The sequence below is a fragment of the Pogoniulus pusillus genome, chromosome 30, assembly GCF_015220805.1.
Source record: "Pogoniulus pusillus isolate bPogPus1 chromosome 30, bPogPus1.pri, whole genome shotgun sequence".
Lineage (NCBI taxonomy): Eukaryota > Metazoa > Chordata > Aves > Piciformes > Lybiidae > Pogoniulus > Pogoniulus pusillus.
The window spans coordinates 3,329,524-3,354,222 of record NC_087293.1 but is presented as its reverse complement, the minus strand read 5'-3'; the positions used below and the strand labels follow the sequence as shown (position 1 = coordinate 3,354,222).

The window sequence follows — 24,699 nt, the reverse complement described above, 5'->3', positions numbered from 1 at the left end:
CTTCTTTTTTTCTTTTCTTTCTTTTTCTGCCCTCCCTCCTTCACCCTCCTGCTCCCCTCCTTCCTCCTTTCTGTTTTAGACTGTGTCCAGAGTTGCTGATTCCTTATTAAGAATCTGATTTAATTCCTGCCTGTGTGAACTGATAATTGATGGGAAGCTGTAAATAGCCATGTGTTTGGTCACTGTTGACATGGATAATTGCATTAAGTTTAGAATCAGGCTGGGTTTCTACCTATGGTGTGTGAAGTGTTCATTGGTGTTTGACAGAATTTGCCGTTGAGGATGGGTACCTTTGTCTTCCACCCAAATAGCTAGGTTGTTCCTTTTGCTCTTCTTGACTAACTGTCATCCCTTGTAAGCAAGATTTATTAATGTGCCTCTGTCTTTGTGTTGTGTTCTTGCTCTTCCCTGGCGTGTGTAGCTCAGGGCAGTGCTGCTCCCCCATTGAGAGCACAAGTGACAGATGCAGGGGGGCTGGAAATGGGATGGCTGGCTTGTGGTGTGGGAGATGGCTCCTGTTGCATCCTTGGTTATGCTTTCCTAGAGGGTCTCAGAAAGACCCTTTCTGTCATTTCCTAAATGGAGTGCTGGTATGCTGTGATGGTTTGGGTGTTCCTCGCCCCCCCACACTTTAGAAATTACCCAAACTAGCCTCAGCTGGCTCTGGGAATATAAATGAAGCTATTTATTTACAGCTAGCACAATATACAAGCAGATATTTACAGCATATGCAGTTATATTCAGCAATATACAAGGTAAAAGGTAATACAGAAACACAACTCCCCTCCCAGAAACCTGAGTCCCCAGGAGGGGCTCTCAACCCCCCCTGCACCTTCCCCCTGCCCCTCTCAACCTTACCCCAGTCCCAAGGAAGAATGGAGGTTCGGCCAAGATGTTAAGAAGCAGAGGTGAGTGGAAGGTGAGGTTAGGGAAATGAAGCTCAGTCAGCAGCCCAAGCCAGAGAGTGAGAGAAAATGGTGAGAGTGTTAGCTAATGTTTTCATTTCTTCTTCCCAAACTCCTCAGCAAGACTTCTGAGGGAAGTGGACATTACCATTGTTTTCCTTTCACAGCCTATGATCTAGTTCTTCTCACCAAAACATTCTACCCTGCTTCAAACTCGCACATATGCTTGTATGGAACAGTTCAGGCACAATCCTGAATCCCAAAGCCACAAGCAAGGCACTGTGCTGTTGCTTGTGTTTGCTTCTGTCAAATCAAATGCTGGGCTTGTGTTTGGGTTTCTTGTATTTTCTACCTTCTATCCTGTCAGAACCAGTACGAGCTACACATCTAATAGGAGCACAGCAACAAAAACACAGGCTGGGCAAACCACATAAAAACCCCAGGAAGGGCACTGCCTTGTTTGGGAAGCCTTAAAAAAGAACCTTGATACAGTGCTGTGTGTGGAGAGAGCTACCACTTGTCAGAAGATTTATACAGAGAACTAAAGCAGTGTTAGCATGATGACATTCAAGGCTGAAATATTTCTCTCCTACTTCCACCATCTCCCCTTTTCCTGCAGCTGTTTTTTGATTCTTTCCTTTGTAAAAGTCACTGGGGTTTGGCTCTCACATGCCACTTCCCATTGTGTAGATTCTGTCCCTTCTCATTTTTTTCCTGCTCACTCTTTTCCCTGCCATGCTTTGGTTCGTTTTTTTCCCTCCCTGAACAAACTCATGCATTTCTACTTTGCCCATCTTTTCCTGCTATGCTTCTGGCTCCCAGGGTCGCTTTTGCAACTTTCAACTTTCTGCCAAGCTTGCTCTTTTCCACACTGTTATAGAGGGGTTTGAGGCTGAGCTTGGGGTGACAGCCAATGGCATCCTGGCCTGCATCAGGAGCAGTGTGGCCAGCAGGACAAGGGAGGTTATTCTGCCCCTGGACTCAGCACTGGTCAGGCCACACCTTGAGTGCTGTGTCCAGTTCTGGGCTCCTCAATTCAAGAGAGATGCTGAGGTGCTGGAAGGTGTCCAGAGAAGGGCAACAAAGCTGCTGAGGGGCCTGGAGCACAAACCCTGTGAGGAGAGGCTGAGGGAGCTGGGGGTGTGCAGCCTGGAGAAGAGGAGGCTCAGGGCAGAACTCATTGCTGTCTACAACTACCTGAAGGGAGGCTGTAGCCAGGTGGGGTTGGTCTCTTCTGCCAGACAACCAGCAACAGAACAAGGGGACACAGTCTCAAGTTGTGCTGAGGGAAGTATAGGCTGGATGTTAGGAGGAAGTTGTTGTCAGAGAGAGAGATTGGCACTGGAATGGGCTGCCCAGGGAGGTGGTGGAGTCACCATCCCTGGAGGTGTTGAAGCAAAGCCTGGCTGAGGCACTTAGTGCCATGGTCTGGTTGACTGGATAGGGCTGGGTGCTAGGTTGGACTGGATGATCTTGGAGGTCTCTTCCAACCTGGTTGATTCTATGATTCTATGATCTGAGGCCAATGCAAAGGTTATTGAATAATTTAATATATACAAAGAGAACTCTCCCCCAAACTTATATGCACCTAATCCCCCACAAGTTCTTTGATACGGTTGGTGAAACTCTTTTGCAGAATGTCTGTATGCAGCCAAATGAGGCAACTTGGTAAAGGGTTTAGAAGTGTTTCTGGTCAGTCTTGTGGCGTTGCCTGCTGCTGGTAGAGTTAATGAAGTTCCTTTAGCAACTCGAATCAAGAGAGTCCAGATACTCACAAGCTGGAAGTCTCAGTATCTGTGTTCCCAAAATACAGATATACTGAAAGCCACACGGGGTTGGTTTCCCGCGGAGCTGAGAGCTCAATTCGAATCGGGGCAGGCTGTCTGAGAAGGTTCCACGGGCACGGCAGAGGTGTCCCGTGGCTCCCAGGACGCCATCGGGTGGTCAGCAGCCGCCTGGGCAGCGCAGGGCTGCGGCAGGCCGGGGCCGTGCTGCGGGCGGCAGGGCGGCGGCGCTCGGGCCGGAGCCGCGGGCGGGCCTGGAAGGCGTCCTTCGATCTTCGCTCGTCCGCTGGGTCGGCGCCAAGGGTCGCGGAACAAAGCAGCACGGAGAGCAAACAGAGGTAGTAGCCCCGGGCAGGGAGAGGTGAGCGGAGAGAGTGGCAAGAGCTTCTTGTTCACCTGGCGTGCCCTGTTTATCAGATGTGGGCCGAGATGAATGGGCCTTTGGCCACGGCGTCATCCAGTCGGCCAAAACACAGCAGATTCGGAAGGGTCCGCAGGTCTCTCCCCCCCGATACGGGGGTAGCGTGGGCCTTGCCCCCGTGGGCCACAAGCTAAGTGCGTGGCTGTGGAGCCGCTTCCACAACGCGTTACACACCTCGGGGCAGGGCAGGGCAGGCTTTGTGGCACAAGGCCTGGTGTGCCCCTCTGCTCCGTTTAATGTGTTTACCTCTGGTTTGGGCAGAAAAACATGTCCAGGCAAGGCATGTATAAGGATATCTGGGCCTATGGGCCCTCCAGGACACACACTTAGGCTGTATCTGTTGATAACTGTTGTCCTGCCTCCCCGATTTCGCAAGCTGAGCCGTGCAATAGTGCAGGTTTCTGTCAGCCTCCACCCGAGGATGTCTTCATTTCAGAATGTCAAACCGGATCAGCAAACCTGACTCATGGCTTCAGCAGTACTTTCTGGGAACACTTTTGTGCTGCTGGGGACAGAGAAGCCTTCCTGTACAGAATCACAGGAACAGTGTGGCCAGTAGGACAAGGGAGGTTATTCTGCCCCTGTACTCAGCACTGGTCAGGCCACACCTTGAGTGCTGTGTCCAGTTCTGGGCCCCTCAATTCAAGAAAGATGTTGAGGTGCTGGAACATGTCCAGAGAAGGGCAACAAAGCTGGTGAGGGGCCTGGAGCACAAATCCTATGAGGAGAGGTTGAGGGAGCTGGGCCTGTTTAGCCTGGAGAAGAGGAGGCTCAGGGGTGATCTTATTACTGTCTACAACTACCTGAAAGCACATTGTAGCCAGGTAGGGGGTGGTCTCTTCTGCCAGGCAACCAGCAATAGAACAAGGGGACACAGTCTCAAGTTGTGCCAGGGTAGGTCTAGGCTGGATGTTAGGAAGAAGTTCTTCACAGAGAGAGTGATTGGCATTGGAATGGGCTGCCCAGGGAGGTGGTGGAGGCACCGTCCCTGGGGGTGTTCAAGAAAAGCCTGGATGAGGCACTTAGTGCCATGGTCTGGTTGATTGGATAGGGCTGGGTGCTAGGTTGGACTGGGTGATCTTGGAGGTCTCTTCCATCCTGGTTGATTCTATGACTCTATGATTATGGTTGGAAAAGACCCTCAGGGTCAAGGGATTGAAGGGATCTGTGAAGGGATCCTACAGGAAGGCTGCCGAGGGACTTTTTGTGAGGACATCTAGCAGTAGGACAAGGGGGAATGGTTTGAAGCTGAGGGAGAGTTAGGTTTAGACTGGATCTTGGGAGGAGCTTCTTCAGTACAAGGGTGGTGAGACTCTGGAATGGGATGTTCAAGGAGGTTGTGGATGCCTCCTCCCTGAGGGTGTTCAAGCCCAGGTTGGATGAAGCCTTGTGCAGCCAAGTCTAACTAAGAGACTTCCCTGGCTATGGCAGGGAGGTTGGAGTAGATGATCTGTGAGGTCACTTCAGACAGAAGGCATTCTATGATTAGACGTCGCTATTTCCCTCTTAGAAACAAGGTAACCCAAAAGCTGAGAAACAGAGGAGGATGAAGCCTGCTGTCTATTTATGAGGATATTTCCAGTGCTGTGCTGAGGGTGAGTCCCAGAGGCAGGCACCCTGCTCGTTGCAGGGTGTCCATCGCTGCTGGTGGGCTTGCTGCTGCTCAGCTGTTCTGGCTGAGTCTGTCCAGCTGTTTAAAATAAGGTGGGTGGGACGACTGGCTGTTTATGACTGAAATCTTTGCAAGGAGTTGGAAGAAAACTGAAACACTTCCATTTGAACTCTGAGAAAGACAGCTGTGTGTATAGCTGATATAAGGACTTCTGATGCTGTCTGGAGAACTTTGTTCCTCTAATGCACTTACAGGAGCTGGACTGTAAAAAATAGCTTTTTTTCTTGCCAAAATTTTACTAGTGAGGGATGGGTCTATTGGAACCAGTTCTTTTTATGTGAAAAAGACAGAAGGCAAGACTGGGTACCTTGATGCTGCATATTCTACCAGAACAGATGAAACTGGCACATCCTGCACAATCCTGGATAACAAAAGGAGTTTAACACAGGAGGCTGGTCTGCCTGAAAGGGAAGTACTCACTGCTGCCAGCATGTATGTAGGGAATTAAGCATTTTGAAGAGTTCTGGCCAGGGTATGAGCAAGCTGGCTAAAAGCTACACGCTGTATCCTATTTGCAGCTTCAGCTTGGCAGGGCTTCTATGGAAAAATTAAAGATTCCCCTTCCTGGCATAAAACCACAACAAGGAGTGGGAGTGAAACACAATTGTCCTAGGTTGAAATAGCAATCCTGTAGCTTTCCTTTTCAGCTGCAGGGAAGTACAGCATTTGGAGCACAAATTGAGTTTACTGACTGATGCTTCGTAATAGCAAGTCCTTAATTTCATCCTGTATGATCCCTTGTTGTTATCTGTGTGTGTTTAATTGAGAAATGGTTCTCTGTAAAAGCCCTCTGAGAACCTGTTTGAAAGCAACTTTGATTACTGGCTCTAGGGCTGTGTCTTGTTTTAATCTTTATCGTATTTGAACTCCATTGTCAAGTGCCAAACAAAGGCATATCAGAAATAATAATGAAAAAGATATCATGTAAATAATTGGATTGTTGGCAAATGTGATTGGATTTCAAATACTTTAATCCAGGAGTGCTGACTCTGTGCGCAGTGCCAGCAGGAGTGGTCACAGAATGATGCTTATTTCCAGCCGCTATGTGCAGTGCTTTAGCCACCACTGATGGGAAATGAAGAAAAGCCACACACACTTAACTAAGATACTGAGATCTGTGAATGTATTTACCTCTGGGCAAGTAACTTTCACCTTAGCTTAAATGACTTTTCCTTTCTGAGGTCATGCTCATCATGAGGTAATAGCAGTCCTTGCTCAGTGGCCTGACTGCCACTCTTTAGCATTCTTAGTATGCACAGAATGGACTCTCATGGGTTCCCATGAATTTTTGGAGTGACAGTGCTTGGGTGAATGATCCTCATCTCTTCTTTCTTACCTTTTCCCTCTGTCACTGATTCCTACTATTACACAGCCATCTCAGTTACGCTGGCAAAACAGGTTTGGGGAGCTGTGCTGTAGATAGAAAAGGTTGAAGGATGGGAGAGGCAGTCATTCCTTGGTGATGGTGGCTTCTTACTTGAGTTGGCACGATGCTCTGGTTTGCAACTTGGCTTTACTTGAAGTACTGCTGGCCCATCTGACAAGGGGATTCACCAGCACTCACTAGTGGGAGAGGGAACTCCTTAAGTCAAAACCATTGCTAATCAGGTTACCTTCCCTAGCCTCTTCCCTAGCAGACAGAACCCACCTGTGTTACATTTAAATATAATTTGCTGGGGGGGAGTCCTTCACAGGCTTCAAATAACTTGTTCTTGGATGGAAAAATCTTCAATTCAGTGTAGCAATCAAGTAATAGCTGTGTGTGTGTGCACATGAACACTTCTCTATGGTCAGGTTTCTGGTCAAATAGGAGCAGGTTTTCTGAGAAAAAATGGGTCTGCCCTATTAAGTGGTTAGCAAACTTTTACCCACTAAGTTTTTCTTACTTGCATCACTCATATTTGCTATCCAGAAAGTTGAAATGTGTGTGTCTGTGTCTTACCAGCCCTTAACTTCCCAACACTGGGACTAGTTAAACCTTCATGTGTGAGGTTCAAGGGTTCTGTTACACCTTTAGGCCACTCTTTGACCTTCTATTTGAGGTGAATAGCATGGACCTTAGGGCTGAATGAGAGACCTTTGATCCTTCTCAGTTGTTCTGTTAGCTGTGCTCTGAACCCACTGCAGTGTATCTGCACCTTGCCACAACTGTGAATCCAAGAGCTGAACAGGTTGTGCCAGCAGTCACTATGTGGACGCCAGAGATGAAATGTTCTTAGTCAGCATTTTCCCCAGTCTCTTTCTTTTTTTTTCCTTCTCTTTATACTGTTTGTTGCTATTTTAACACTGCCTTAGCAAGTCTACCTGCTGTCTTCCCAACCTGTGTGAGGATTGTTCATGTGCAAGTAGGGAGTGTAAGCTCAGGCTTACAAAATGAACAGACAATGTGTGAAGTAAACGGACTAATGGAGGAAAAAAGCTATTGGTGAAGTCTCTTGGGCAGCTGAAATAGCACAGTAACTGCGTCGCACTCAGGGAAATTGTCTTTCTGCTGGAATCTCTTCCCTTTGGAAGATTTATGGCAGATGGAGTGGCCTCTGGCTTTGTTGGCTTGTTTGTGTCTTTTGGTGTTCAAATGGGCTTGTAGTCATCCAGAGACCTCCCGCCCAGATTGTTCCCTGCTGTCTGCGGTTACATAATGCTGAGAGCCTGGCCTCTGCCAGAAGCCCTTCACACTTCTCCTGCTAGGTTTTGTTCAGACGGTAGCTGTCGGTGTGGAGCTTGGAAGGGGAAGGAGGTGAAATACAGAGGGAAGAAGTAGAATGCAATTTAACACGGGTAGTCTCCTGAGGAGCTGTTTGGACTGAAACAGTCCTGCTGTCTTGGTGCCAAGCAAACCTGCTCTGGTGCCTAATAGTGGGAGACGTTGGCAAGCACATTTCTTATGTGCCAGATGATTACATTTATTGACAACCCCTTTTGTATTCCCTAGAATGAGAAAGAATTTATTTAAGAAACATCTTTCTTGGATTGCAGACTTAAAAATTAATCAGTGATCCATTTGTTCTGTCTCCCTCAAGATTATACAAGCTTGGGTTTGGTTTTCAGTTGGGGTGGGTTTTTGTGTGTGTGTGTGTGTTGTAGCGGTTTGTTTTGCCACAAAAGGCATTTTTGTTGCATAGTTCAGATTTAGAGGCAAGATTGTGGGTGGGTGAAAAGATTAGTTAAATTTAACACTGATCTGATCTGGCTGCTGGAACACCCAAATAATATTCCAGTCTTGGTCATAATTCAAAGAATGCAGAGATGCTTTACATCTGCCTTGAAGTTCAAAAGCAATTCTCTAAGGTAGTTTTGTAGCAGTGGAAGCAGACATGGCTGTGGTAGCCTGGAACTGATGGGCTGGGTCTGGCAGATATTGATTTAATCCAGTAGTGATGTGTTTAAGTGGCTGAGCTAGAGTCTGGGACACACAGACGGTGTGAAGAAACTTGCTGCTGTAATCTGCCAAACTGACAGCCCTTTTTGTTTTAGATGGAGGACCCAACTTGTACTTCTGACTCTTATGTGCATGTGAGTTTGTGGACTTGGTGTCTAGCAGTACATGCATCTGTTTAATTTATGACTCCAGCTCTGTAGGGCCAAGAAGAAATGAAAGCTGAATGCCTGTCTTGCAGAAAGGAATGTGCAAATGAGTCATCCCACACCACTCTTCATGCCAGCATTGTAGAGGCAGCAGGTGGAGATGAAAGACAATTTTCCAGTAAGCTTTTTAATCCATGATGTAACCTCATCTCACCAAAAATCTCCCTAATTTAGCCTTGGTTTGCTCTTCTGAAAGACTCCAGAGAGGAAGCAAGTCGGATGCATTCTGGGTTGGGTCAAAGATTAGGCATGCAGATTTTCCTTGTGTTTGTCTTTGGGAGGTAGCCTGGCAACTTGGAGTGAACTGTCCATACAAATCTTGGTGAGAAACAGTAATTTCCTGCTCATTTAGTATGGTTTCTTAGTGGGCAGACTTTCCAGATAAACAGTAACCAGGCTGCTGACAGCTAAAAGAAATGGGGCTAGCCTGAACACTGTGTCTGCCAGCTGTTGGGTTTTTTCCCCTTCATCACATTCATATTGGAATATAGAATCAGTCAGGGTTGGAAGGACCACAAGGATCATCTAGTTCCAACCCCCCTGCCATGGGCAGGGACACCCTACCCTAAATCAGCCTGGCCTTAAACACCTCCAGGGATGAGGCTTCCACCATCTCCCTGGGCAACACGTTTCAGGCTCTCACCATCTCATGCTGAACAACTTCCTCCTCAACTCCAGTCTGAACCTACTCACCTCCAGCTTTGCTCCATTCTCCCTAGTCCTGTCACTACCTGATATCCTGAAAGGTCACTCCCCAGCTTTTTTGTAGGCCCCCTTCAGGTACCGAAAGGCCACAATAAGGTAACCTCAGAGCCTCCTCTTCTCCAGACGGAACAGCCCCAACTCCGTCAGTCTGTCCTCATAGCAGAGGTGCTTCAGCCCTCTGATCATCCTCATGGCCCTTCTCTGGACATGCTTCAGGATGTCCACATCCCTCTTGTTTATAGGGGCTCCAGAGCTGGATGCAGTACTCCAGGTGGGGTCTCAGCAGAGCAGAGTAGAGGGGGAGAATCACCTCCCTCGACCTGCTGGCCACACTTCTCCTGCTGCAGCCCAGGCTCTGGTTGGCTTTCTGGGCTGCAAGTGCACACTGCTGGCTCCTGTTGAGCTTCTCATCCACCAGCACCCCCAAGTCCCTCTCCTCAGAGCTGCTCTCCAGCCACTCACTGCCCAGCCTGTATTGGTGCTTGCGATGTGCTTCAGATAATGGCTAAGATTTTATTTCATCTTGCTGGACCACTGAGAGAGAAAAAGGGGTTGTGGCTAAGGGAGAAAACGATGGATTGTGATACCCTCGGCCAATTCTGAGTACTACCATAGACTTCTGACATCTCAAGTGTCTGAGGCCTGGATTCATCCTTCAGCTCTAATGCCTTCTCAAAATCATAGAATCATAGAATCAACCAGGATGGAAGAGACATCCAAGATCATCCAGTCCAACCTAGCACCCAGCCCTATCCAGTCAACTAGACCATGGCACTAAGTGCCTCATCCAGTCTTTTCCTGAAGACCTCCAGGGATGGTGCCTCCACCACCTCCCTGGGCAGCCCATTCCAATGCCAATCACACTCTCTGTGAAGAACTTCCTCCAAACATCCAGCCTATACCTACCCCAGCACAACTTGAGACTGTGTCCCCTTGTTCTATTGCTGGTTGCCTGGCAGAAGAGACCACCCCCTACCTGGCTACAATGTGCTTTCAGGTAGTTGTAGACAGTAATAAGATCACCCCTGAGCCTCCTCTTCTCCAGGCTGCACACTCCCAGCTCACTCAGCCTCTCCTCATAGGATTTGTGTTCCAGGCTCCTCACCACCTTTGTTGCCCTTCTCTGGACATGCTCCAGCACCTCAACATCTTTCTTGAATTGAGGGGCCCAGAACTGGACACAGCACTCAAGGTGTGGCCTGACCAGTGCTGAGTACAGGGGAAGAATAACCTCCCTTGTCCTACTGGCCACACTGTTCCTGATGCAGGCCAGGATGCCATTGGCTCTCTTGGCCACCTGGGCACACTGCTGCCTCATCTTCAGCCTACTATCTATCAGTACCCCCAGGTCCCTTTCCTCCTGGCTGCTCTCCAGCCACTCAGTCCCCAGCCTGTAGAGCTGCTTGGGGTTGTTGTGGCCAAAGTGCAGAACCCTGCACTTGGCCTTGTTGAATCTCATCCCATTGGCCTCTGCCCACCCATCCAGCCTGTCCAGGTCCCTCTGCAGGGCTCTTCTACCTTCCAGCAGATCAACACCTGCTCCCAGCTTGGTGTCATCTGCAAACTTACTGATGCTGGACTCAATCCCCTCGTCCAGGTCATCGATAAAGATATTGAACACGACTGGGCCCAGCACTGATCCCTGGGGAACACCACCAGTGACAGCTGCCAACTGGATGTGGCACCATTCACCACCACTCTCTGGGCTCTGCCATCCAGCCAGTTCTTGATCCAGCACAGAGTGAATCTGTCTAAACCATGAGCTGCCAGCTTGGCTAGGAGCTTCTTGCAGCAGACAGTGTCAAAGGCTTTGCTGAAGCTTGGTGTCATTTACCTGCAGAACTAGTGACAAGAGCTGGATGCATCCAAGGAGGTGATTAGACTGTGCAAGATCTGAACTGTTCCAGAGCTCCTGTTCTTTTTCAGTAAAGAAGAAGTAAGTTACTGTGTGTGTAGATACCTTGCTGAGCTGCATGAAGGTATTTGCTGTGAATCTGAATTTTTGTTGTGTATCCATTTTCCTGCCTGGAAGATGTGTCCACACTTGTCTCTTCTAGGAGCTGTTTAGGTCAGCAGAGTGCTCTGTCACATTGCAGCGGTATTGCCCTTTTGCAGTACAAAAGCTCCTGGTGATTGCTTTGTTCTGAAAATCAATGGGCATACTTGATTTGCTGAGCATTAGCTTTAGTGGGACTGATTAACACATGAGTTTTAAGTATATATTATCACATCTCTTGAAGCTGCATGAGATGTAATGTCTTGACACCTCTGGTTAACACCCAGTCGATCTGGAAAGCAGGGCAAGGCAGTAGGGAGCCCTGAGAGACATCTTACTTGTCAAAGTGACAAATTGCCCTTTCTGATTCAAAGGACCAGCTTGCACGGCAGAGCTAAGTAGCTACTGGAGAAAGGGGAGGAGAGCATGGGAAAAATACCCTATTCGTTTGGGCCTTCCCCTGTATTTCTTGTTGTTTGCTGCTCTGAGTTGAAGCCCTTTGTTTTCCTTAGTCTGAAACAACAGCAGGTTGAGAGGAGCAAAGCCTCTGGGATTCTGCCGCTCCCACTTCTCGCTCTTATAAACTGTTTACAATCTCCTTCAGTTCCCTAGCTTTGTATGGAATAGTTCAGTGGGTCAGCTTTCCCTTTAGCTCCATCCATCATTCCAGTCAATTAGAAATAGTTGAAGGCCAATTGCCCGGTCTTCCATTAACTGAGACACTTCAGATTTGTTTAAAATAGCATAAAAGCCGCCTTTGTTGACCGTTGGGCAGGCACTGTGGATTTCCCCCTGATGGGCAGTTACCGCGTGGCTGAACAGAACCCCAGTGTGTCTTGCAGTACTTGAGGGATGAACATTGCTACCGCAGGCCTTGTCTGGGTTTTGATTCCTTCTCCTTCACCTCCGCCTCTTGCTTCGCCTGAAAGGTGTGATGCCTTCAGACAGTCAATTACCAACCCTACTTGCAATCATAAAAAAGCTGCTCTTTGTGGCTTTTCAAAACTTCTGTCGTTGAGGGTTTTCTTTTTCAGTTGCTGAAATGTTCCTTTTTAACCTTGGCGCTTTAAAAGCTCTTGGCATTATTTGTTAGTCGCTTGTCGTGTGTGTTTCTAAAGGACAAAGGAAGTGTGTAAGTGTTCAGGAAACAGTTGGTGCATTGTGGTGTGTAGCTGAGTTCATTCTGGTACCCCATGCCAGGACTGCCTGCTTTCATTTAGGGCTAACGTTTTCCTTATGTTCAGAATGGACCAGCCTTAGGGCAGAGCTTGTGTGAGAGCTCTTAACACAGAGCTTGAGGCTTGTCATAGGTTAATGTGTTTGGGTTCATACTGGAGTGAGCTGAATCCATTGTGTGTATAGCCATAGTTAGGTATTTTTTTATATATATATATATATATATATATATATATATATATATATATATATATATATATGAGCCACGTTTTGTTTTACATGACATTTATCCAGAGAAGCAGACTTACTAAGTGGAGATCAGTTTCTGTGCAGCAAAGTAGATATTTATGTATTCCTATCTTAAAGTCATATCTTGTATCTTGCAGCCTCCCCATCTAGTGTGTACTGCCTGGGTTTCAGCACGGGCCGCTCTGGGTGCTTTGTGTTGCCTGCATGGGTCATCGGTTGATCCTAGCTGTGCAGCAGTGCTTCCCCTGGTGGTGAAGACCTTGGTTAGATGTGACCTGTGCTTGGTGCTGAAAACGTGTACCTTGCTGTGATTTGTTTGAACTGGAGGAGTGCAGTGTGTGGCAATCTTGGGCTCTGTGCTTTCCCAGAAGGTGCCCTGCCTCAGTAGTGCAAGCAGGGCTTGCCTATTCCTCTGTTCCTGAAGCATCACCTGAAAAGAGTCCTGTAGTCCTGTATGGCTGCCTTTCAGATGGAACAGGCTTAGTGATGTGCACATACTGTAGTTAGGCTGGATTCCAACTGTTGCTCTACTGAGATGCACAGAAAGCTCTCTGGACAAATGTAGGGCAGAGAGCACAGCAGGGATCTTCAGGCTCTGGTGAAAGAAAGGGTGCTCTGCCAAGGCAGGAGATGTGATGGTAATCAGATTTGAGAGTCTTTAGCTACTGGGGAGATGAATCTGTTTCTGGAAAGAGATCTGCCACAACTACACCAAGTTAAATAAATTCCACCAGTGATTTTTCTTCCTCATTGATGTGCCATTGGGATACCAATCTAATGTAGATCTCAGGACAGACTTTTCAATTGGTGTGTTCTTTCAGACTTGTCTTTTTGTCTTCTTTCTCCTCTACATGCCTTCAGCAAATATCAGCTTGAGGACAAGACTGAACTTGAAGTGCAGACCTAAGCTGGAAGGAGATCAGTGGGCCAGAACATCAGCCTCAGACTTGACTCTGACAAAAATGAATGTTTGCCTTCTTTGCACTTACAAATTATCTTATGCTTTGCAGAGGATGAGGCTTTAATAAGTAATTTAAACAAAGAGTAGTAGGAGGAGAGACAATCCACATTTAATTCAATTAGCATTGTTGTCCAATGTCATTAATTATGCCCAGACTTGTAATGAGTTTCACAGGAGTTGATACACTTGAGCTTTGTCTGCACAGAGGTTGGCTGAGGACAAGTATGTCCACTGTTGTAGAATCCAGCCTTTGTGCTTTGCAAAAACCTTCACATTTGCTGTCTGACAGTAGCCTGCAGTAAGCAGTAGCCTGAATAGCCTGCATTGCAATCTCCTGAACAAAGAGTATCTCTGGGAGAGTGATGATTCGATGTACATGTTTTCAGTGGCTTTGAAGAGAGACTGTTGTAGTGGAAGTAATAATCTCCTGCAATTTTATATTATTTCCAGGCTGGTTTAAATTGTTTCATAGGCAGAGAATAAAGAACTTTGTTTACTGTCTTAACGTAGGATGTCTAATCCTCCTGGGGGAGGTTATTCTTTTATTAAGAAAGATACAAAATAGCTACTTTGATGGAAATGCAACTCCTAGGAACTGGAATGGTGATGATTATAGGAGCTGTAGTATTCTAATGCAAAATAAGCCCTAGGAGATATGTGCCCTAAATGGTAAATCGTTCTGGTTTTTAACAGAACAAGAATTGCTGTTATTTTATGATTCTTGCTTATTTTACAAGGTCTTTAGCTGTTTCATCTGCACTTAACTTTTACAGGCTAGGGATAAATTGATTGTTGTTTTACTTTTAAAAATAGCTTGGGTGTTTTAAAGCACACTGGAGGTGCAAGCACAGATCAGCAGGGTGAGATTCGTTTGGTACCAAGAGAAGCAGGGAAGAAAAGCCACGACTGCTGACACCATATGCAGCATATGTACCTGAATGGGAATCTGTTCTCGTCCCGTAGTGGTCTGGATTCTTCTTGGAAGGAGATAAAGATATTGAGAGGAACCTCATGGGTAATGCTCAGCAATACTGGGGAGGGTATTACCTTGAAATGTGTGTTTATTGCAAGAGAACTTTTGCCTTTTTCAAGGGCCCTGAGAGGTCTCAGTGACCCTGACCAGCTTTGTGTGAAGCTTCCACCCAGACACCACCTATTTATTGAAACTTAGCTCTGGGTCTTGAGCCCATGCTTGGACTGTGCTGTGCTGGAGAAGAACTGGTCCCAGCCAAGCTACAGCCATGCCTGTGCCTGCCCATGGACCCCACCAATCAGACCCTGACCTGCAGACTGACTGCCCAGCCTGACCTCAGGCCTTCCTTGTCACTGGGGGCCTTTCTGGCTGCCACTGATCCTAACCCTGACCTGCAGATTTGCTTCCCAGGCTGGCTTTGAGCCTCTCTCATTGCTTTGTTACTGGACTGCTACTTGGACTTGGCTGCCATAGCAAGTCTGTCCTGCTCACCTGCTGTGGAAGTAGGCCCCTGCTCAGCCATCCAGACGATTCCTCTCTGCGCCATGTCACTCGGGGAGCCGCTGCCCACTGATGCTCCCTCTGACACGATTTCTGTAGCTTGGCTGTTATGCCTTGAGTGTTTCAAAGGGAGGGTCCCTGCAAGAGGAGGGAGCCAGCCTGCAGGATTATCAAGGGTCCTGACAGTCTTCCTCTGAAGAGGACTGGAAAGAAGCTCCCTGTAGATTTAGTTTTCGCAGACGCTCAGTTGATGACCAGGATTCCTGTGGCATGGCAGATGCCTTTTGTGCTGAGGAACACCCTCTTTGTGACAGTAGGGAAAGGACCACAGGGTCTTGGCTAGTTACAGGAAAAGAGGAATTGTCTGGCTGCTTTTGCTTTGAAGGCCCCCAGCAAGGTCAATGAATGAGTGTGTGTTGTTCTAAACTGGAGTTGCCTGCCTCTAACGGGCAGGGATTTGCTGGTAGGATTATTCATTAGGGATGTCAGGTCCCAACTCTATCTGGCAACTTGTGTTTCACTTTGAATAATTAGACTTACCTGCCAAATGATTGGAATCTGAGATGCTGAAATGTGTTTAGCAAACAAGCGTCCTAAATACTGACTCAGAAGCTGAGCACAGAGGAAGGCAGTTGAAAGGGGTAATGTGTCCCAGTTTCTGCAATTTCTGATGACCTAAAATCCTTAATGATGGGAACTAAAAACAGATAGCAAAATCTTTGCATCTTTTCTACGTTAGTGTTAGCTTGTGAGAACTCCAGGTTAGCAATGTGGAGAAAGTAGTGGTTTTGGAGATCAAAGAATCATCTCCTTAAACTAAATCAGAGCCTAAACTGGGTGCTACATTGTCCCCTTTGCTCACTACATCCCTTAGTAGCTCACAAAGTAAGAAGGAAGAGACACGGTGAGTCTGGCTAGTTCTCTGTCTGGAGATACCTACCTTGAACTTTGCAAGCTTTTCTTCTTTTTGATCCTTAGGACAGTCTCTTGCTAACAATAGTTTTCTCATGTAGGAATTCAGATCTGTGCCCTATCTCCCTGAATCTTCATTTTAGAAGCAGCCCAAGGATAAAAACTAGCACAGTGCTCGTTTAAAGTCAATATGCTCTAGTTTGCAATTCGCTCCTCTTTAAGTGCCCGGATTTAAAGGTTTCCTTTGCCCACAGGCAGTCTGAATACAAAGGGAGACTTTTTTTTTCCCCTAAAGAAAAAGTTTTGTAAAAGCCCAAAGAGCAAAATGTTTCTTTCTGCCTTCCATCTCCCCAGGTTTATTATCACAAAGCATAGTTCACCTCTGAATAATCCAGAAGGGAATGAAGAGATGTAAATTCATGCAGTGCCTCCAAGATGCAGCTAGATAGTAGAATGATGGATGTATGTTTGCACATGTGTGTGAAGGGAGTGATAAGGTCCTACCTTGAAGCAGTTTTGGTATTTTGATGCCTTGGAGGTGATGATGTGGTTTACAGGGACAGGTTGTAGTGGAAAACATCTCTGTGTGTAACTGGTTTCTTTGCTGTCAGCAAGGCTGGGGTTGCATGATCGCAAGTAGAAGTTCAGAGTCTTTACTGTTTTGCAGTGCAGTGTAAATTCTTCTGTTTAGTGGGAGGCTTTACTGTGGCTGAGGAAACAGGAGCTGAGGATAGAATATAGTATCTTCAAGAAAAATATGAAGGGATTCATAGATTTGTCCCAGGAGCTAGTTTCCTCCTGCAGCTGTGGGCAGAAGACATAATGTGGCATCTGAGCTCTCCCATAAAGCGTTGGTTGTGTATCATAAGTGAATGACCATAATGATGCAGCACTGCAGACTGGAAGGAGTGATTTCCTCCAGGATTTTCTAAGCCTTATTCACACTGATTGATTTTATACTCTTGAGTTATTCTGTGGTTTCAATAGTAGTGAAATTAGTGCCTGCTTGTACCACCGCTGGTGCTTCAGCATGTGTTATCTCTGGAGGCTGTCTGTTTCAGTCTGACTGAGATGATTGCCTAAGGCACATTGTCGTGGTCTTGGTTAACCTGAAAATGGAAGCGGCTTCCTAACTGAGTTTCCAAGTTCCAGAGTACAGCTGTAAATAATGGAAACAGACCAGGGACATCTCAGCTTGTTTCAAAAGAAATTCCAGATCACGCAAGGATTAAATGACACTTTTCACTGTGGAGCTTTATTGACACCTCAGTACTTTGCTCCTGCTCAGCACCATAAGATCACTTGGGAAGATACTGTCCTTCAGGGCTCACATAAAACAGGGCACAGCAAAAGGAGCAATCCAGAGTTCATCACTGGAATGAGGTATATTTTTTTTCTAACTAAAATATTGCAGAATCAAAGATTGTAGTTCCCTGGTGGGTGAAGTTGCTCACAGAGAGAAAATATACAAACCTCTATGCAATTGGAGTTCTCATTTTGTTCTCCCGTGATGTGGGCAGGTATACTGAATGTGCCCACTGTCTTTTCTTTAGGTAGGAGGTCTTCACTCAGCAGTCTGGGGCTCTAGGTCAGAAGATAAGTGTTGTGGTGATGTTTGTGTGAGTGTGGATATTCACTAATAAAGGATATGCCTTGTGTGACTGTTCCACGAGATGCGCGAACAGAAGCGCTGCTTTTGGCTTCGAGGCCTGTGTAGCCTGATACCTTCAGGGCTTATAATGAAATGAACAGGCTGTCTGTCATTTCATTTTATGGAATTGAGGATTCATAATGCTGGGGAAGTCTTGTTTCTCAGTATGCAAGCCAGTTCTTGCTGTGAAACTTCTGAAACACATTCATCTACCAAAGGGGAGCTTCTTGCCTATGCTGAGATACACAGTTGGGTAAGAAAAAGGAAAGGACAGGCATTAGTGCTGGTGAGAAGCAGAAATGTGCCCTTTGGGCAGAACCAGCCTTTGATCTGCTCTCTGCTTAGTGTTTCTTTATGTTGTCTATCTGTTATAAATTTTAAATAAACTTATATCCAGTTTAGCTATTCCAGACCTAGTGAAGGGAGGATGGCAGAAGGGTAACTCTTCTAGGATTCAGCTGTTCATCTCTAGCTATCTCTTTCTTTATCATTGCTTTGGAGAGTTTGAGAAAGGTGTCAGTTTAATAGTAGGTCTTGATGGTTTATAGACTTAATGGAGTCTGAAACTGAGTATATTTTACCAAATGGAAATAAACTTGTGATAGTGTGTAAGATTAACTGCTCTGAAAGGCCATGGTCCTGTTCATTGTGGAACAGCATGAATTTTTCTGTAGACAAAAATTCCACTCCTCCTACGCTGGGCACTGAAGAGAAAGCTTAAAACAGGTTTAAATACAAACTTAGAAGTCTGTTAATCTGTAGTAAGTTACCTATAAATATGAAGTCTCTAGATGCTTCACATGATTTCCACTTACTGAGCTGAGCCCAGCTATAACAGCTTTCAAGAGAGAGCAAATACTTCTTTCTCTGAATGTCTACTTGCAAATGGTTGGATGAGAGGTGTTTTTTCAATTGAGAAAGCTTAAATCAACAGAATAGTTAATATTATGATGGTGGAAGCAAAAAAAGTTAATTTGTGTTTTTACCTGCTGCTTTAGGAACAAAGCCCCAGTAACCAGACATCAATAGCAATGATGCAAGAGCCTCAAGAAATGGTGGAAGAAACAGTCACTGTGGAGGAAGACCCAGGCACTCCCACTTCCCATGTGTCTATTGTCACTTCTGAAGATGGAACCACAAGAAGAACTGAAACCAAGGTGAGAGGTGAATAACCAGGGAGGAAAATGGCAAAATACCACCTAATCAAAACACTTGAAGTAGGAGGAAGCGGCTTGAGCAATGACAGTGATGCTGTTGTGATCTGCAGCGATTCTGAATGTTCTGTTTGCCAGCAAAGCTCAGTTCAGGGCTTCTTTATTTTCACCTCTGAGTCAGTTTTGGTCCCTATCAGCTGTGCTGGTTAGTTTGTGACTTCTTTGGAAGAAATGCTGTTTTTTCTCTAGTGGCAGCAACTACTGTTACTTACAGGAAGGAAGTGATAAAATTACAGTGGGGATGGACACCTCTTTATAGGCACTAACAGTAGTGCATAGTTTTAGGAGACTGTAAGCACAGATATGCAAGTGAATAAAATGATAGCTACGACTGTAAAAATAGAGGAGAGGCCATGCAATGGTCCTAGATAACAGGGCCACAGGGAACAAAATAGTTTGTCTGAAATAGTCATGCTACTGATAAGGCTGCATGTTTGTCATAGCCTAAAAGGTGAGATGTTCTCCTACGTGTGGTGTACCTGCTATTTTTCCATCTTCCCACAGAAAAGGGTGGTGGCAGCTCCAAAACAGGCATTGTGTCTGCCTATGGGATAAGAACATTGTTAAAACAGCAACCCCAGAGCTACTGTTCCATTTCAAAGAGCAAAGCCTGATGCTGCTACTGGAGTTCATTCCAGACACTAAAGTGTGTCCAGAGTGGGGAAGTGTGCATAGGTGTCTTGCTCTGCAGTTTTGTTGTTTCAGATAATGTCACTGACTTCAACTTACATAGTACTTGGAGATGTTTCCTCATATTCATTGCTAAAAAGAACAACCCTTAAAGTAAAATGCAGTTGTTGAGTGAAGTGATCCTGAAGTGTCAGGGTTGGCTTGCCCTAACTCTGCCAGAAGAGACTTTGCTAAGTCGGTGGTTGTCTCATAAGTGGCTTTGTTTCGACTTTTCTGTGCTGTGCTAGTATGGCAGAGATTTAACATCTCTTAGATGTGAATCTGAGATCAGACTTTATTGTTTGTTTTAATCACATTGGTCCTCTGTTTGCTTTTCGTTTTGGTAAGGAGTGTGAGAAGAGTCACTTGGGTTTAGTAGCATCGCTTAAGCGTTCTGGAGTTAATTGGCATTGACTTGCTATCACTTCTAATAGGTATCATCATAGTGCTGTTATAAATCATACTGTTGCATTGAGAGCCTTTCAGAGAAAGGTACCTCTGTGCAGTGCAAAGTTCTGACCTTGATGCCCAGATGAGTATATCAAAGGAAAGCATTTCTCTAGGGTGAGAGATGCAAACACGTGCACTGAACATGCCCTGTGCAGAAGCAGGATATTTGTTGATCCCAGAAACTGCTGTTTCACGTCTCTGCCTGTTCACTTCTGACAGAAAAATCCCTCAGCAACACCAACAAGAAAATACCAAGAAAAAAACAAAATCAAATCACACACAAAACAACAACTACAAACCAACCCCCAAAACCATACCAAAACACCAAGCAAAAAACTCCAAACACAAAACACACCAACCCCCACACACCAAAACACTCAAAACACACACAAGAAGCCACTCCACCGCAAACCCTCCAAACCTCCAAAACCCAACCAACCAAACCAAAAACCCACATGACTAATACGGCCTCGCTCTTAGTATTCACATACTTATGCTTGTAAAAGAGAAACACTGCTTTTGGTGGGAATCCTCATATGTATTTTTAGTAATAACTAATTTGTTATTTAATACAGGTAGTGTGTATTTGTCTTGCAAAGAAGCTGGCAGCACAAGATCCTTCCTCAGACTGAGTAAATAACACAGGTCATGTTTTTTTAAGAGCCGAAGAGAGCAGAGATGTTTTCTAAACATAAGCTTTCTTTGCTGGGTGGTTGATGTGGGGATTAGTCAACCTAATACCATTTAGCCTGCATTTCTTGATTCTTCAAAAGTATTTTCTCCTTTATTTTTGCTAAATAGTGTGAATTTTTGGCTTACTGGAGAGTGATGCCTCTGAAACGCCTGCTGAAATGAAGCAGAGCAAAAGCCGTATCTGTGAACCCTCCTGTGTGCTGCTGTTCCTTTATTCCCCTTTCCCTCGTTGTTTCAGAAGTGAAATTTACAGAGATTATTCTCTTCAGTAGTGTATTAAATAAACAACCTTAATCTAGAAGCATTGACAGTTTTGCTCTGCTTTTCCACACGTCTTCGAAGATGCCTGTAGCAGTGAAGCAGGAAGAAGGTATAATGGAATTTCCTATTTGACATGTTTTAAATAGAGAACATCTGCCTTTTCAAAATGAGATATCTCAGAGTCATTTTCCTCAAACTGTTATTCTCTTAGTGCTGTACTAAGTCCCTACATAACATTCACTGCACAAAAGATGTAGCAGATAATACTTCATTTCAACTTTATAATCTGTCTGGAAGCCAAATACCTATCGTGCTAAAACAGTGAAAGTCACCTTGGGGAGAGACTGCTGCTTCTTGCCTGTCAGCTGGATCTGTGCCACGTGTTCCAGGGAGCCTGTTTGGAAGTGGCTCAAGAGAACTCAGTAAAGCAAATTAGATGTGCATGTGCTTGTGGTAGTGTTTACTCGGTTTTTTTTCCATCAGGCACCTTTTATCTTTGAAATGCTAAAAGATTGAAGTGATTTAGGTCACTTTCATTCATTGAAAATGATATTTTATGATAAGGAACTGTGAAATCAGTCTGACTACAAAGTTGTTTGATTTGTAGTCCATCCATGTGCTTGATGCTTTCTAACACCCAGCACAGCCAAATCTTTCCCAACAGCTATTAAGTGCTGATTCCACTTCCTAGCACCAGCAATGGCAAAGTGCTTTTGACTGAAACTTCAGTTGTGGCAGTGCCAGGTACCCTAAGCTGCTGTTCTTTTGAAACTTTGCAGAAAATTCAAGGGAATCAGGTAATAGAGCAGGAATGGATAAAGTTGAGAGCCCTTTCAAAATGTGAAACTTTAAGCTTGAAATCAAAGGGGAGAAATTTGAGCTGTTGTTTTGAAAACCAACAGGGCGAGTTCTTACATAGCGTTTAATAGAAAGGTAATAGCCTCAACCCGCTTGGGTTGATTAACTTCTGCAGTCTGCAGTTCAAAAACAAGCTCTCAGAAATGTCAGAATGCTTTTATCCTCATGAATTCCCTCTCATTCTTTGTTTATGACACAGTTTCAACAAAACTTTTAGCCCTGTCAGCTTTTCCAGTGCACTTAATTCATCAAGATCCGTAAAAAACAAAACAAACCAACCCAAAAGACAGGAAAGGCAAAACAAAACCAACCTCAATAACAAAGTAATAGAATGGTTTGAGTTGGAAGGGACCTTTAAAGATCATCAAGCTCCAAATCCCTGCCATGGGCATGCACAGATTACTCAAGATCCCATCCAACTTGGCTTTCAACACTGCCAATCTTGGGGCAAAGGCAAAATTACAGGTACCTGCTCACTTTAACTGACATCACAGCACTGTCTTTCCTTCTCTTGTCACTGTGCACTTGGAAGGATCTACTTGTCCCACCTGCACAGGTAGCCAGTAAGACTGGTTTTCATGTTTGCCCTCCCACCCTTCAGGAAGAACAGAAAAATGAGGAACAGAAAAAATACAGAAGCTGCTTCAAATCCATGAATATTTCTTTTGTGCTCTGTTGGCAAATACATTTCCAGAAATATAATTAGTGAAAACATTATCCTGGGCCCTGTAGCAATTATGTTATTAAATAATTCCCCCATCTGCAGGGGAGAACAAGGGTAAGGTCAGTAAACCTGGAATGTACTTCTGTGCTGGAATGGAGGGAGCAGCAATGACAGCACTAACTGCAGCCTCACAAGACTTTGGATGCAGGGGGCCTGAATAATTTGGTACATGGGAACTTTTTTTTTGCTGTGGTTGAAACTTCAATATATTTTTCAAGAAACAAAGAGTTGCAAATGTATTTTAAGCATTCTTAGGGAAGTCATTTGAGGCTTTCATCTGACGCTCTGCATTGAAGCACCTTTGATTTGTAATTGAGTTTAAAAAAAACCCCAACCTTTAAACAGGTTTTCTTTTGAGATGGAAAGTAAATGGGAAGTCAAATGACACTCTCAAAGTAACTTATATCTCTCAGTTTTTCATTAGAACATATCTGTAGTGAGGAGTTTGTGCTAATAAATCTTTCCTGAGCTGGGGTGCATCTGGAGGATCAGGTGTGTCTCAGATAAGAGAGTCTGCTGGGACTCCCATTTGGAATAGCTTCCTTCTCTCTGGCTAATGCATCAGTATTAAGGAAACCACAAAAATGCTGGGAGAGAAGATTGCTGTGCTGTCAGCTCTTATATTTTAAGAAATACAAATGCAACATTCCCTTGAGATGGATCTCCAGAAATAAAGAGGGGGGTGGGTGATATTTGGTTGGGGGTTGTTTGTTTCTTTGTTTTGTTTGCTTTTATTTCTTGGAAACCTAATAAATGGACACCCCTCTCTGTGCTAATTGCTTCCAAAAAGCTTCTCTTTATTGTCCTGCAGGCAACAACCTCTGCTTATCACATGATAAATCTTGTGTCTCAGTGCCTGCCCCTGACAAATGAGGCATGAGTGAAATAGTCTCTCAGAATACAAAAAGACTGGCTTTGATTGCCCCACCATAACACCTTTAGCATTATTGAATGCTTTTATGCTATGAGAAATGTCTTCTTTACTGCTTGAGTGAAATGTTCCTTTTTATGTCTCTGACAAGGGGGGGTTGATTCTTTCCACTCCTTAACAGGGGCAGCATTCAGAAAATAATAGAGGTGAAGCTGCGCTAACATCATAAACCTGTTCTTACATGTGCTGCCTGGCACTGATTCTCTTTGGACTAGCCACAGCCATTGAAAACTGGTCTGTGCTACATTCAAATACAGGAAAATAAGGCAAATTGTGAAGAGCCTGCAAATCAATCTCCAGCATTCCATCTTGGTCGTATTAAGAACCCAAATCTTTGTAAGAGCATGCTGAAAAATTCATTAAGTGATTGGTAGGTCACAAATTGTCTAGGAATTGATCTTCATAGTGTTCCAAAATTCTTGTGCTGTTTTTGTGTACTTGTGCTGCATATTGGTAGACAGTTGCCCTTGCCATAACATGCCTGTGCTGTTACCTCATCCTCTTTGACAATAGCAATGAGCAGTAGTCCAGAATTGAGAACTGGAATGCTGAGTGAAGACACAGCAGCAAAGCCTTTCTCCAAGGATCCTGCAGGTCAGAGCTTGTTGCTGCAGCCAGATGTGGTATATTAGGTTCTTGTACTGTCTGCTGTTGACAGCTCTATGGCAAGTGACCTGTGACAGACTGTGCATGCATGGCAGTGTGTGTCTTGGAAATGAAAACTTGCAGTTAGATTTAAAAGGACCTGGCTCCTGTTGAGTAGTGCTGAAAGAATGGGCCTTAGGAGCTTATGTGAGGACTACAAAGATGATGAGGGGGCTGGAGCACTGCCCTTTGGGGAGAGACTGAGGGACCTGGGGCCTCTTGCTCTGGTGAAGAGAAGAATTAGAGGGGATCTAATCACTGTTTATAAATATGATGACCAAGGGAGGGAGCAAGGAGCCAAACTCTTCTCAGTTGCACCCTGTGATAGGACAAGGAGCAATGAGTGTAAACTACAGCAATAAAGTTCCACCTCAAGGCGAGAAAGAACTTTACTGTGAGGGTCATGGAGCACTGGAAAGGCTGCACAGAGAGGTTGTGGAGTCTCCTTCTCTGGAGACTTTCAAGCCCTGTCTGGATGTGTTCCTGTGTGACCTGCCTGCTCTGGCAGGGGGGTTGGACTTGATCTATGGGGGTCACTTCCAACCCCTAGCATCCTGTGGTCCTGCAATCTTCTTGGTGTCTAGAAGCTATGTCTTTGTTCCTTCCTGGGCAAAAGTATCCATTTCTGATCCATCAAGTTGTCAAAATGCAGCCTTGCATCCTGATATTCCCATCACTGGTTTCTAAATTCAAGAATGCACAAGTCCAGCACTTTGCATCCAGGTTTCTCATTGCTCTGCAAAACTGGCATGTTCCAGGCCTG

At 45.2% G+C, this 24,699-nt stretch overlaps 1 protein-coding gene across 10 annotated transcripts in view; it reads left to right on the top strand.

Moving 5' to 3' along the window:
- Window positions 1-24,699, top strand: part of ARVCF (ARVCF delta catenin family member) — a 322,255-nt gene that overhangs the window by 201,336 nt on the left and 96,220 nt on the right. For all 10 annotated transcript variants that reach the window (XM_064168747.1, XM_064168744.1, XM_064168741.1 and 7 more), the window contains one exon: window positions 18,490-18,648. In XM_064168747.1, the coding sequence (XP_064024817.1) occupies window positions 18,490-18,648 (159 nt within the window). The remainder of the gene's footprint in view (window positions 1-18,489; window positions 18,649-24,699) is intronic.